Below are 15320 nucleotides of genomic sequence, written 5' to 3' on the forward strand. Positions count from 1 at the left end.
CCCTGCTCCCACTGTGGTCCCCCTAGAGTCTGCTCCCAACATAACATCCAGAGGGCCCCTTGTAAGACCTAGGTCAGGCCTGGCTGGCGTAGCTCAGTGGACTGAGCGCAGGCTGCAAACCAAAGCATCACAGGTTTGATTCCCAGTCAGGGCACATGCCTGGGTTGCAGGCCACGGCCCCCAACAACCGCACATTGATGTTTCTCTCTCTTTCTCTTTCTCCCTCCCTTCCCTCTCTAAAAATAAATAAATAAACATCTTTTTAAAAAGCTGTCATTCATCTTAAAGAAAAAAAAAAAACAAAACCTAGGTCACAATGTCACTCCTCTCTGCTCCCTCCAGTGGCTCTCCATCTCAAGTGGAGTGAAAGGGTCAGGCCGTGCAAAATTTCTGCACCTGGCCTGCTTCCCTAGCTCCACGATGCCCAGAACTCATCTCCTTCTCCCCTCCCCCTCACCTCTGTTCCAATTTCTGCTTCCTCGTTGATGTGATCCCTCTTGAGGGCCCTGTGCTGGCTCTTCCCTCTGCCTAGAACATTCTTCCCATATAGTCACAAGGTTTACTTCCTTTAAGACTTAGTTCAAATTCCTTCACCAAATTAGGGAAGTTTTCTTTTATTTTTTTTCAAATAGATTTCCAATTTCTTGTTCTTCCCTACTTTGGTGAAGGAAATAGACATGCAAGTCCAGGAAGCACAGAGAGTCCCAAACAAGATACAGGCAAAGAGGCCCACACTAAGACACATTATAATGAAAATGCCAAAGGTTAAAGATAAAGAGAGAATCTTAAAAGAAACAAGAGAAAATCTTAAAAGCAGCAAGAGAAAAGGGGTTAGTTACCTACAGGGGAGTTTCCATAAGACTGTCAGCTGACTTCTCAAAAGAAACTTTGCAGGCTAGAAGGGACTGGCAAGAAATATTCCAAGTCATGAAAAGCAGGGACCTACAGCCAAGATTGCTCTACCCAGCAAAGCTATCATGTAGAATCGAAGGGCAGATAAAGAGCTTCCCAGACAAGAAAAAAACGAAAGGAATTCATCATTCTCCAAACTACTATTATATGAAATATTAAATGAACTTATTAAAGAAAAAGAAAATCAAAATTGTGAACAATAAAATGTCAACAAATACATATCTACCAACAATTGAATCTAAAAAACAAACTAAGCAAATAAGAAGAACGGGGACAGAATCATAGATACAGAGAGCATTTTGATGGTTGCCAGATGGAGGGGTGTGGGGGAATGGGTGAAGAGGTGAGCGGATTAAGAAGTGCAAATAGGTAGTTACAGAATGAGGACATAAAGTACAGTATAGGGAATGGAGTAGCCAAAGAACTTATATGCATGACCCATGGACATGAACAAAGGTGTGGGAATTGCCTGAGGGAGTGGGGGGTGCTGGTGGAGCAGGGCAAAGGGGGAAAAACTGGGACAACAGTAATAGAATAATCAATTAAATATAATTAAAAAAACAATTCAAATGTCATCTTTCTTCATAAGGCCTACTTTGAACTTTCTTCTTCCTCATCTGGCTTTGTTTCAGTAGTTCTTACCACCTTGCAAAATACAATATAATTTTCTAATTTATCACACTGTTTATTATTAACTCTGTCTGCTAAAATATAAGCTCAAGATCAGAGGTTTTAATTGTTTGTTTTTTCCATTTCGTTCACTGTGTACTGAGCCCTCAAATCAGCTCCTGGCACAGTAGGTGCTAATACACTGTTGAACGAACAGACAGGTGGACTGTTCCCTTTGGGGTGACCAGTATCCATGAGTGCCTGCCCCCCAGCTGCTGTTGAACAGTTTCCTGGATGGAGGGGGTGCTGTGTTCCGCAGTCGATCCCATTCCCCACTGCCCTCCGTGAGCATGGGAGTCTGCTCCTAGGGCATCCCTCTCTTCCACAGCGTGATTTCTCTCTCCTGATCCATGAAACTGGTTCTTGAGCGAACTATGATTTCTCTTATGCTTAGATTTCTGGGTTCACAAACGAGGAGTGGTAGCTCCTGATCTCTAACTCTATCACAAGGTGGGTTTTCTGAATGTGACGGCCAGCCTGTGTGACAGATGCTGTAGAAAGATCACCAACTGAGAGTCAGAGACGAGGTTTCTGGACCTGATACTGCCAGTAAATGATGCTGGTAAATACTTTACTGAAATGACTTAGCCTTCATATCTAACCTGCAGGATTTAATATCAGCATCGGGTAGATGAGGAGACCGAGCCCCAGAAGGAATAAGCTACTTCTCCAAGGTTACACGGCCACTAAGCGACGTTGGCAGAATGCAGTCCCAAACTTTGATGTGCCTGTGGCCACAGCCCTCACCTTCCAATCACATAAGCATTTTGAGCCTCTGAAAAAAAAATGTGAAAAAATGGGAGGGATTGATAGCAATAGGCAGTATCTAAGATCCTCTTAAACTTCAATATTCTCAGCTAAATGTTTGAAGTTGAAAAGAACCATATAAACCATAAAAGGCATTATAAAGCTTAGCTTCTTTATAAGAATTCATCTTGTTTCTTCTAATGAGTTCTAAAGTCCTGGATAATGCATATGAAAAATGTAAAGTAAAAAATGCAAAGTAAAAAATGCTGTCAAATTTGCCATTACAGTTATTAAGACAGGCATGAGATAAATAACTACTTGAGAGAGTGAATAAAAGCGTTGTTTCATCAGAACTAGGCTGTAGCCCAATTTGCAGACGTCCTAAGCCCGTCTCATACCAGCCTGACGAAGCTGGTGGAGGTACAGTTCCATTACATTGTTTTCACAAAGAGGTCAAGGGCATACTAATGAATTTACCTGCAAAAGGAGTCTGCCGGCCCCTGGTCTTTTGTTTCAGCCCAGACTTCCAGGCATTTTCTGGTGAGAAGCTAGCGTTTGAGGTAACCTTTCAACCCCCCACCCCCACCCAGTTCCCACGTCCTTCAGAGATTTGGGCCCTGGCTTGGCTCACTCTTTTGTCCTTTGGTATTTCCTGTTGCTGGAGGTGTTCCCACCTGCTGCAGCCTTGTTCCACCCATGGTGGCCAGAAGAACCAGCCCGGAGTGACTGATGACCAAGCAGGGCACAGCCGGGGACTCTAGTGCACGGGGCATGCCACCTGAGAGACATCTCTACCAGGGGACATGAAAAGCCTGGGGCTCTCTTCCTAATACTGCACTTAGGTAGGCTGTGTGCAATGGTAATTCAGTTTACAAAGAATCCAGCAGCTCTTGTCAAGGCCCAAGACATTGTCATTTAAAAAAATCTTCTACATGATGCTGAAACTCAAACTGCTGACAGAAAAAAAAATTTTTTTTAAATTAAAAAATCTTCTAGCCCTGGCTGGTGTGGCTCAGTGGATTGAGTGCTGGCCTGCGAACTGAAAGGTTGTGGGTTCGATTCCCAGTCAGGGCACCTGCCTGGGTGGCAGGCCAGGTTCCCAGTAGGGAGTATGTGAGAGGCAACTGATTGATGTACCGTATCTCTCGCACATTTCTGTTTCCCTCCCTCTCTTTCTCCTCTCTCTAAAAGTAAATAAACAAAATCTTTGAAAAAAAATCTTCTATTTGAGAAACAAAAATTATCAGAAATAAAATCATCAGAACCTTGTTACCTTCCTTTCTGGTGAAAAGTATTGTTCTGAGTGAGTAGAAACTGGAAATGAAGTATAAGTAATGTTGCTAAGTTCCCCTTATGCATTTTTCCTGTGTCGTTTGGCTGCAGCCCCCACAAATGACAAAGTCCACTCATCCTCACCTGTGGCAGCGGCAGCAGGGGCCCAACCTGTTTTTTAAATCCCAGTTTGGGAGAGGAAATTACAACCTCTATGGGGTGCAAATTAGCAATACTTATCCAAATCACAAATGTGTGTACCCTCAGTCTCAGCAATTTCACTTCTAGGAATGCATCTCACAGTTACCTGGATGAGTAATTCCTACAAAAAATTGTTTTTAAAAATAATATCTAAGGGTTGGGAACAACCTAAGTGTCCATCAACGGGGAATTGCTGAAATACAGCGTGGTACACCCATAAATGTAGCCCCGGGGGAGAATGAGGAGGCTTTCTGTGTGCTAATGAGAAATAATACCCAAGAACTACGGTAGAGTGAAAAAACGAGGTGTGAGGTGGGCTATATGCAATATGCCACCATTTGTACACAAAAGGCAAAAAAAAGTATTTACTTCTGTGCTCATAAAATACCTCTAAAGGCACACAAGACACTTGTAACTGGGCGAACCAAATACCTGGGAAGGGGTGGGTGGAACATTTCTACTCTTTCGTTCTGTGCCATTTTGTGCTTTTTGATTTGGGGCAGTATAAATGCATTTATTTCATAAGTAAAACAACAAAATGAAAAAGTAAAAAGAAGTGGTCCACGACTAAAAAATAAATCTAACTGAATTGTATGCTACATCTCTTCTGCTAGACACTTTGATCTTTCTAAAAAGTCACTTTGGGTCTGGCTTGGTTTCTTCCAATCCTGCTTTATTTCGCTTTAACAATGAGTTGACTTCACTTGGGCCACGAAGAGGAAGGTCACAGGTGCTCCAATTTATGGTGAGCGGGTCGCTTTCTGACCAAACAGCTTTTTTTTTTTTTTTCTGGAGACAAGGAAGTGAATCTAAAAAAACTTTGAACTCAATCCCTACAGGCTCACGTGCTGCTTCCACCAGTGTGCTGTCGCAGTCGCAAGAACACGGCGCTGAGAATGCATGCCGTGAGCCACGGGGCAGAGGTACCACGCTCGTTCCCCACCCATCACCTTGTATGGAGCATCGCAGCGCCCTGGGAAGCGTACTGAACCTCGGCTTTGTTTGCACAACTACTCCGTTTGCCTTAAGAAAGCGAATCCAGCCCTGGCTGGCATAGCACAGTGGATTGAGCGCAGGCTGCGAACCAAAGTGTCACAGGTTTGATTCCCAGTCAGGGTACATGCCTGGGTTGCAGGCCATGACCCCCAGCAACCGCACATTGATGTTTCTCTCCCTCGTTCTCCCTCCCTTCCCTCTCTAAAAAAATAAAATAAAATCTTAAAAAAAAAAGAAAGCGAATCCAAGAACACAAAACCGAAAAAATAAATAAGACAACTTTGGTCAGGGGCAGTTTCTTAAAAGACCTCCCTCCTTTACTCTCACATTCATCAAGACGCTGAAGACACGGGCAAGCATAGATATCCCCGGGGTTTTGCCCTCCTCGCTTTAAAGACGGAATGTCCAGTGATGCGATGTGTGTCGAAGCCGGGTGAGAAGGGCAGCGACCGCCCGTCTCCACTCTCATTAGGGACAAATGAGCTTCGTCTTACACGAAGCTGAGCACAAAGTGGCTCACTGACGGCCCACTGTGTTCCCCCTGGGAAGCCGCGGCAGCGGGCGGGCTGGAAGCGCTGCCGGAGAACCGGAGAAGTCTCTTTGGGGACAAGAAGAATGGAGCGGCCTCCTTTGGAGACAGAAACCCAGTCTTGAAATTCAAAACTCCAGCGTGCCTTTCAACTCGCTGCTCCTAAATTTACCTTCGAATCTTTGATACGGCGCACAGAGAAAACAAGGAGCGCCTTTCCCCACCTTCCCTTAATTCATCCAGGGTACCGCTTCCTTTATCGAGTTCTGGCATTATTGACTCTTCTCTCGTTTCAAAACCGCTTGGGTATATCTCTCTTTGTTGTTGTTGTTCTTTTTTTTTAAATTTTAATTTATTGACTTTAGAGAGGAAGGGAGGAGAGAGAGGAAGGGGGAAAAGGGAGGCGGGAGAGAAACATCAATTCGTTGTTTCAGTTATTTGGGTATTCATTGTCTGATTCTTGTATGTGCCCTGACCGGGGATCAAACCTGCAACCTTGGCATACCGGGGTGATGCTCCAACCAACTGAGCCACCTGGCAAGGGCTTGAGTGTATCTCTCGATTGGGCACAGTGGTAGGAATCTTCCTGGTCTGGGGGATAAGCTCTGGGCAACTTTAATAGCACTGACGCTTGACATGAGACATGATTTTTATCCTCGGTGAGCACCAGGGCTGAACTTTGTGTCCCGAAGCGCTCCACGTGTTTCCTCATCTCTCAGCACCCACACGCTCACCTCGCTGCCAGGCCAGACACGTGATGACTGATAGCATCCCCGTGTGCCACAAATAGCGAGCGCTCCAAGACCTGGAACGTACGACTTGGAAAAGGTGGTGCTTACATTCCAGTAGCCTCTTCCAAACGGCGGTGTGGGCTCTGCCCAACCTTGTTGACTCGATCGCAAAAACAAAGGCCAACGATGTCCCTCCTCTGATTTGCAGGGTCAGGCAGAAGGCTGGCAGGCGGCAGCGGCTTCTGGAGAGGTGTGCCTCCCTCACGTGTGTCCTCAAACCGTGGTCATCCCCTCCAGAGTCACGCACTTGATGGTTCTCAAGAATTCAACACACGAGGAAAAGGCTGCTTGTTAGATCGGACAGGATGGGTTGGGAGGTCGTGGGCAGAGGGAAAAGGTCCTTCTGATGGCACAGTCCATGGACTGGAAAACACTTGTCAATCTAACCCCATGCATTCTACTTTCGAGCAAGGCAAGTTCGACTTTTCCTGAGAGAATTCTGCAGTTGGAAGCAGACATGAGTCCAAGTGTACTTTGCTGTTGAAAAAATACGAGGCCCAGAGATTTGCCTGAAGTCATGAAGTGAGTCAGTGGGTGGCAGAGCTGGATCGGTAACCAGGACTCTGGAGTCTCTGCACTTTCTCAGCTGCATCCCGGACACACTCATAGACTCCAATCGGGGGGGGACCGCTGGGTAAGGGTTCGCCTGGCTCTAGAGGGCAGTGCTTTGTCAACTGCAACACCATGACAATGCACGGTATTATCACTGCAGGTAATTGTGCTGGGCACACCTGCTTATTTGATTATCTACTTGACAAAGAAACAAATTTAAAATCGACTGCTCTGTTTTCTCATTATTTGAATTAGCAGGAAGAAATAGAGCAAAAGAAAAAATCCAGAGATCATCTCAGAACATTAAGCCTTCAAAGTAACCTTTACCAATTCTGCTAGAAGCCAGGAACACTCCTCCCAAATTTCCCAAGCCCCTCATCCCGGCTAATGGGGGTGGCAGCGAAGGAGCAGCAGACACCAAAAACACTGGAGAAAAGGAGAAACCAGGGACGCGGTGACTCTCACCTCCATCCCCAGCGGCATGAACGAAAATGCACTACTGAATATGCTAAAAACATTTATCAAGAACATATTTTTCAGCCACGCCCCCTGTCCCTGAGAGAGGAGTCTGCCGTCAGGGGCTCCCGCCACGGAGCCGTCTGTGCTGTGATAGCAGCTGCCTGGAGACTACTTTCTGCTCTGGCCCAGGAGGCCAGGTAGGGAAGGGAGAGAGGAGAGATAACGACAGGATCACTTACTCTGTGGCTTTCATCTCTGCTTCTCAAAGCTCTTTACAACTTATTAAGGCTCTGCCTACAACCCTCTTGGCTCTCTTCTCTAGCAGAGGAAACGGGAGCCGCTTCTAGCCCTAAACCAGGTGACTGTCCTCTCTCCTTCCTGCCCCCTCTTCTCCCCGCGCCCCTAGGTCGCACTTCCCTGGCAAACCGGCAGCTTCAGATTAGTGTGTATTTTCACACCGTACCAGAGCACAGACAGAAGCAGAGCACAAGGGCTTTACAGTGTCTATGGACATTTTGCCTGCCAGGCATTTAGGAAATTATTTAAGGTTCCATGGTTATAAGCGGCAGAACTGGGATACACCTCTTGGCAGAGAGGTGCTCCAATTACTCTCTTTTACACACGAAGACACAGAGGCTCAGTTCTAGAACTGGGACATAACCCTCAGTGTCTGACTCCAGGATCCATGCTCTGACCCACCCCACAAAGCTGTACTGGACCACACCCCCACAACAGGGGGCAGCCCCCCCAGAATGCTTTTGGAGAAGGAAGAAGAGAGGCTGGGGTCCAAGTGTGCCAGGGGCGCACAACAGCTATTGCTGTCCCTGACAATTTTCCTGTGTTTCTGCTCCCTGGGGGAGAAGACCAAGCAGAGAGACATCAGGCTGTATTTGCACACGCCCATGAACACAGACGACAATGTGGGGATTGGCTGAGGGAAGGGAGAGGGTGGGGCTGGGGGAAGTGGGGAAGGGGAGAAAAGTGGGAGCTTTAACATCAGAGAGAGACTCTAGTCCTTACACCCTGTTCCTGACTCACCCCTCCAGAGCAGGGCAGAGCGCATCCACCACTTCTCAGCTCTGAAGGCCTAACCCTTCTCTCCCAGCCTTCTGCAGGGGAGCCACGCCCCTCCCCGGCCTGGTCCTGAAGCTCCCTCTGCGCCTTCTCATCTGCAGGAAGTGTTGAGGAAACCATACATCCGAGCCCAGACACCCATTCACCATTCTCTGGATTCCTGTTGTGCAGCCTGTGCAGAGATGCCTTTTGTGGGCAAGCTGAGAGGATGTCAGCAAGGGCACCAGTCAGTCTGCACCCACACCACTAACTCAAGTACTTGGCTAGTCTGGTCCCAGGGCCAGTCCCTTCCGAGTAGCAGCTGATAGTGACCCACATCTGTGGCCCTGACATGTTGCACGTGTGTCGGAGAAACAAGATAACGTGGAGGCATTCCTGGGAGATGGCCGCTCTTAGTCACTGAGTGCCCTGGAGTTCACACAGTCCTGCGTGCAGACAGACTCACGGGGTAGTGCAGTAGGAGATCCCTGTTCACTGGCCGTCATTCAGGGAATGTTCAGAGAGAGCACCTGTCCTCGCTCAGTCTAGAGACAGTGGGAATACCTCACAGATCTTTACAGTGAGCTTCTTGCACTGTATCTCCGCTGCTCAAACCCACGTCTCAAACTCAACACGCCCCAAACCGAACTTATTATCCCTCCTCCCATGTCTTCCTGTGTTCTAGTTCTACTGGAGGCACTCTCACCCCTTGGTCACCTAAGCCAGAAATCAGACCACTGCCTGGCAGGACACCTGTTCTGTCAACACTCACACGCGATCCATCACCAGGATTCAGGAAGACCCCGATAAAGAAGGTCTTTACAGTATGGAACTTCCTCAGAAAACTAAAAATGGATCTGCCTTTTGACCCGGCAATTCCACTGCTGGGACTATATCCTAAGAACCCTGAAACACCAATCCAAAAGAACCTTTGCACCCCGATGTTCATAGCAGCACAATTTACAATAGCCAAGTGTTAGAAGCAACCTAGATGCCCATCAGTAAATGAATGGACCAAAAAACTGTGGTACATTTACACAATGGAATTCTATGCAGCAGAGAGAAAGAAGGAGCTCCTACCCTTTGCAACAGCATGGATGGAGCTGGAGAGCATTATGCTAAGTGAAATAAGCCAGGCAGTGAAAGACAAATACTATATGATCTCACCTTTAACAGGAACCTAATCAACAAAACAAAGAAACAAGCAAAATATAACCAAAGACACTGAAATAGAGGAAAGGCTGACAGTGACCAGAGGGGAGAGAAGAGGGAATTTCAGGGGGGAATGGGTAGGGTTTACAGGAACAAATTTGGAGGACACATGGACAAAAACTAGGAGTGGGGGGTAATGGGGGGAAGGGGGGAGGGTTGGGTGGGTGGGCTGGAATGGGAGTAGGGGGGAGAAAACTGTACTTGAACAATGATTAAAATAAAATTTTTAAAAAAAAAAGGTCTTTAACCCTTTCAATTCCTCCTTTCCATTCTCCTGTTGGTAGGTCGGTGCATACCCTTAATTAACTACCTGCTTCAATAACACAAGACTGGGTGTTCCCTGAGGACGGAGACCAGCACCCAGGACCGTGTGGTGGGTAACAGTGTGAACGTGCAGCCAGTGCAATGGCTTTGAATCCCAGTCAGTACGCAGTGACTGCGGGATAAGAATCTGAGCCTCAGTCTGCTCATCTGTAAGATGAGAACGGAAGAACCTTCCTCCCTGGCTTGTGGTGAGGACTAAATAAATTAACGCACCCACCACACATACAACAGGGTGTGGCGCGCAGTGTAAGTTGGCAGTACATGTTATACGTGTGACGTAGACGAGGAAACCAAGGCTTGGAGGGGCGAAACGCCTTCTTTAGGAGCACACAGCTGCTAAATAATACAGCTGGCTCATGAGTCCAGGCCTAAAGCACTATCATTTTTTTTTCTTCCACACGGCACACTTAGGTTGTTAATGAGAAAGTGGAATCTCTGAAGTGTCAGTACAGAAAGCCATATATAGAACAGTGCGTATAATATGATCTCATCGAAAAAAGACGTTTCGAGTGAATCACAGACTCCCCGAATACCACCTGCAAACCTGTATATGCCTTTGTCACCTCATTTGCATCCATCTCTCCCACTAAACTACCTGAGGGTAGACTCCCCGTTGCCTAGCAGCACGGGGCCGGACACACCGTATTTAATATTTGTTAATTGCTGAACAGCATTTGAATCTTTTTTAAAAAAACGTACTTATTTAGCAGATAATAGATAACAGAAGATAACACATGAATGTGGTTAATGAAGTCAAACTATGTAAAAAAATTATTTGGAGGAAAGCACTAGTTCTTTCATCCGGTTCCCCAAGCACCCAACTCCTGTCTCAAGAGGCGGCCACAGTGACTAGTCTCCTATACACACGTGTCCTTCGGAGACATTATGAAATTGCATTGGATTTCAGTGCCATTGAAACCAAAGATTAGTTTGCTGAGGGTGCTTTATGCACATTTAGGCAGTAAGTTTTCTTTTCTGAAAATTCACCGATTTCTCTCGACTCCATTTAAGGACAACCCAAACACAACCTCCGTGTGTGTGCAGGTGTGTGCATGCGTATACCGACCACTGAGGAAGGTGCCAACCAGCTGCCGTGTTAGTGAACTCCTGTGGGTAAAACCCCCATCCGGTTCCATGCGATGCTATTCACAGACTCCCTCCCCTTGCAGCTGAGCTTATTAGCCATTTCTGTGGCCTGAGATTTCATCTTTCTTGTGCGATTGATTCTCTGGATGTGGGAAGAGGAGGCCTTCTGAGACAGGGACATGACAAAGGACTTTCCACCTCTTCCTGGGGTCTGAGGTCACGCTGATACATAACTGACCATGATCTGAAATAAGAATGTGCTTCCTGGAGGAAGAAAGGCAGCAACTGCTCTCCTCGGTGTGGTTGTTGGGCAGGTGTCTGCACCAGCCCTGAAGGCCCTTTATTGCTCTAATAATGAAACCGCTTAAAGGGATGCGGCACTTAGCATGGCCTTCTCTTGGGCTGCTAACCTGCTCCTGCTACATGGGCTGTGTTACACAGGTGTGGCCCACACAGGCTTGGACCTCACTTAGAGGTGACATCAAGTTGCACGAGTGGATTCCAGCCTGTGCTGGCAGGGGAGTTAGTTGGTATAAAATACGGACAGTTCTCCACTTTATTCTGAACATACGGATTCCCATGTCTGTACTCCTCCCTAACACTTTTAGTTTCCATTTCTACATACTAAAGGCACGTTCGCTTTATTTCTAAAAGACAAAACAGGCTGAACATTTACCCCAATATATAGGTTTTCCCAATCTATTTTTACTTTTAAGTGATTAAAACATAATAATTTGAAACTAAAAAAAATTGCTCTGGTTCTTCTCATCACATCTTTGGGGAAAATAATTATTTTATTCTTCCTTGCTGGCCTCTTTTCAGTTTACCCTTTTTTTAAAAAGACATTTTATTTATTTATTTTTAGAGAGGGAAGGGAGGGAGAAAGAGAGAGAGAAAGAGAAACATCAATGTGCATTGCTGGGGGTCATAGCCTGCAACCCAGGCATGTACCCTGACTGGGAATCGAACCTGCGATGCTTGGTTCGCAGCCAGTGCTCAATCAGTTTATTCTTATGCTGCGGCAAATAAATGAGGAAATTGAGGTCAATTTATTTTTATTTTTAAATTTATTTCATGTTTCATGGCTTCAATATCATTTCGAGGGTCAATGTTTAGACATGTTCTTTCCATTATTTCTTTTAGGGCTGATATAGACATGGAGTCAGTGACGAGCTAAATGGGGCCTTTGTTTTCCCTGGGGCCCTCAGCGGAAGATGCGCCGAGAGATAACTGAAGGGTTCTTCCTTCTCTCCGAAATCTGGTTGCTACTAAGTTGTCTGTTTGTGACTCCAAGTCTTCGGTGTAGGCTCAGGGGTCTCTCTGACTGTCAATGAGCTCTTTCTATTGGTCTCTTTGTTAGTGCCTTCTTCTTGTTACTTCTCCCTCCTCAGTTTCCATTAGAAAAGCCAACCACAAGGGCATCCTGCCAAGCTATCTGCTCCAGCTCGGCCAGCTCACTGTGGTTCTCACAGATCCCAGGAAAGTCCTCACCGGGCTAGGAAGCGATCCCAGGACTCCCAGAGAAAATGGATTCTCTAATCCTGGCATCATCTTCCTTCTATTCGGGCCGTTATTTCTTCATAGTCACTCACTTCCTTCTCCACCGGTCTGCTTTCTATGCTCAGGTTTTTATCACCTTCCGTTCCTCTGCTCTTTAACTGAAACACGTCTGTCCTGGAGACTGAGCTCTTCTGGCGTTTAGAACACCATTCTGAATCAGCATTTCTGCGCCTTTTCCAGACATACTCCAGCACCACTGAGCTCTATTACTACACATATAGAATCACGAAATAAGTGGGTATTTTTGTTTAATGAATGAGAGGGATGCGGTTTAATCATCGGTAGGAGATCTATAAGTTTTCTGCTGAGTTTAAACAGATAAATCATATAGTAAGAGGATGGCGCTATATGAGTACCTCTAGCACTGCTTGCTTGTCGGCTTCCACCAAGAAGCAGGACGTTTCCTGGCCTGGCACCTCTAACCAGATGTCAACTGGTCAGCAGAGCAGAGCGGTGGGAAGGCAGAGTGGTTAAGAGAGTCACCTCTGGCACGAGACAGCCTGAGTCAGACTCCAGAATTTGCTAGCTGCATGTCCTAGGTCAAGTTGCTCGGTCTCTCCTTGTTCAGTCTCCTCATCTATACAGTGAAGATTGCAGTCATCATCCCCACCCACTCATGTCATAGACTTGTTTAGGGATTCAGCAAGCTAATCTGTACCGAACCCCTAGAAAGTAGCTGGAATAGTGCTATATTATAACTGTGCACTATTATTACACAGCTGTTTCTTGTCTTGACAAGGACTATAATTCCAAGCAAAAAATGAGGTGAGCGTACAACATTTTACATCAACTTTCAAGGCAGTGACTCAGTCCTCCAATACTTCTTCCAGGAATGTACTTGAACCTGGGAACCTACTAAAGAAAGCCATTACTTCCCTCACTCAGTCAGGACACTTTGTCTTTGGACATCTCTAAAATGAACTCAAGTCATTCATCAGCAACCAGTACTAAAAAGAGCCAAGCTCTGGCTGGTATAGCTCAGTGAATTGAGCACCAGTCTGTGAACTGAAAGGTCATGGGTTCGATTCCCAGTCAGAGCACATGCTTGGGTTATGGGCCAGGTCCCCAATTGGGGGAGTATGAGAGGCAACTGATTGGTCTTTCTCTCACACATCAATGTTTCTCTTCATTTCTTTCTCCCTTCTTTCCTTTCTCTCTAAAAACAAATAAGATCTTTAGAAAAAGAATTTTTTTAAAAAGGAGCCAAAGATGTTAAAATAGAATATATCTAAAGTTCTGTGACAAGCTACTCTTCTGCTATATTCTGACTTAACTGCAATTTAAGAATTCTATTGGGGGGGGCGGGTTAAAGTTATAAATGCATTTATATGCTACAGAATTTTCTTAGTTTTTATTGTCATTTCCTCTTTATGTTTGCTGGAGATCTTGGCAAACACCAAGGTCGAGATTGAAACTACACAAATGCCATTTTTGCTGACAGATTATTAGAAATTTAAGTTAAAGCATTTTTTTTGTAATATCATGGCATTGCCTAACATGTTTATCAGCCAAAGGATTTCTATGTGGGTTCAGTCAAAAGTTCCAAGTATGTAAGTAGTTTTTTAAGTTATATTATAATGTAGGACCAATGCCACCCATAAGTAATAAACTATTATTTCAGATACCAATACAGCAAACAAAGCAATAATGTTTTATTAGTACAGATCGCTGTCAACCACACTAAATTTGTGAGGATAAAATGTTCCCCAAAAGGTATAGCTATTTATGGCAGGCACTTCAAGGCAACGAATGAAAGAGATCTGTGTTAACATTTCCCCCACTTTCCCTTTCCCAGTCACTTTCTAAGAGAGTGAAAGCACATTAGAAGATTCAGCCTTTACGACTAAACGTTGGATACTCAGCTTTAAGTCAGCACCAGTTAGATTATAATTACTGTCAGGGACCCGCATCTCATTTTGGGTGTACTCATTGTATAAATTAGTTTTAACTGAAAGTGACATTGTATAATAATTACATTTTGGCCAAATGTAGCTTGCTTTTTTTTTTCATTGTTATTTAACTGCTGAGGCCTAATGATGAAATGATTACTCCTTTGTTCTTATATGAGATAGAAAAACATTTTATTTACTTCCCTTTCCACACAATCAATTGATTTGCATGATGCCTAATGATGCCTCTTTCAGATTCCCAGGGGTTTATTGGTCCAAACAGGCCAACAGGCTGTCATTTAATGGGAAACAAAATCTTCAAAGGCAGAGAAAAGCCAGGGCTGGGCTACCAGTTTGAATACCACCATCAGGTCTATCTGATAACATTCCTAGGCAGCCAGATGCCCCAGAGCAACAAGATCCAGTTTTTTCGGTTGTCATCCCGTGACTTACCCACAATGACCGCAGTGACAGTGAGCAGCACAAAAGCATTCCGAAGCAGGTAACTTTTAACATCCTCCTTTGTGATGTTCTGCACTTTCTTCTTGGCCAAGAGTGTGCGTTTGCGGACTCCTTGCTGGAATCTCTCCATCCTGCCTCCCACCCTGGGCTCTTCCCCATTGCTTTTAGTCATACTTGGCCTCTCTAGGAGTCTGTCTCTCTTCTTGGCACTTCAATGTCTAGGAATCACCCCCTAAAAACGCCAGGCCTCTTTGACGTTGGAGAACACAGCTGGAGGGGAGAGAAAGAGGCAAGGGTTAGTTAGCCCTCTGGGGGTGAGAAGTCAGTGAGCTCCACACTAGGAGAAGCTATTGGCAGACTGCATAATCTCAGTAGGAATCAAGGGCTGGAGTCACAAAGCCTAGAATGCGCATATTTTACAGATCACGTGTGAGAAATGTGCGCAGATTCAGAATATATGAGCAGAAACCTGTGCCCTGTTTATAAAAAATTGTCTTTCCCCCTCCAAGGAGGCTATAAAGGGGTCACCAGAGCTGGGTGGACTGAGTGTCCCCTCCCCCAGAACCTAGCTGGATGCTTTGCACAATATTCACCCTCAGTAAACAC

The 15320-nt window shown here is 45.6% G+C and overlaps 1 protein-coding gene across 1 annotated transcript in view; it reads right to left on the reverse strand.

The window, feature by feature from the left end:
- The window catches only part of SLC1A3 (solute carrier family 1 member 3), a 79573-nt gene that overhangs the window by 62554 nt on the left and 1699 nt on the right, over positions 1–15320 (reverse strand). The window contains exon 2 of the mRNA XM_028523349.2: positions 14706–14984. Within this exon, the coding sequence (XP_028379150.1) occupies positions 14706–14886 (181 nt within the window). The 5' untranslated portion in view covers positions 14887–14984. The remainder of the gene's footprint in view (positions 1–14705; positions 14985–15320) is intronic.

This window comes from Phyllostomus discolor, chromosome 3 (assembly GCF_004126475.2).
Source record: "Phyllostomus discolor isolate MPI-MPIP mPhyDis1 chromosome 3, mPhyDis1.pri.v3, whole genome shotgun sequence".
Lineage (NCBI taxonomy): Eukaryota > Metazoa > Chordata > Mammalia > Chiroptera > Phyllostomidae > Phyllostomus > Phyllostomus discolor.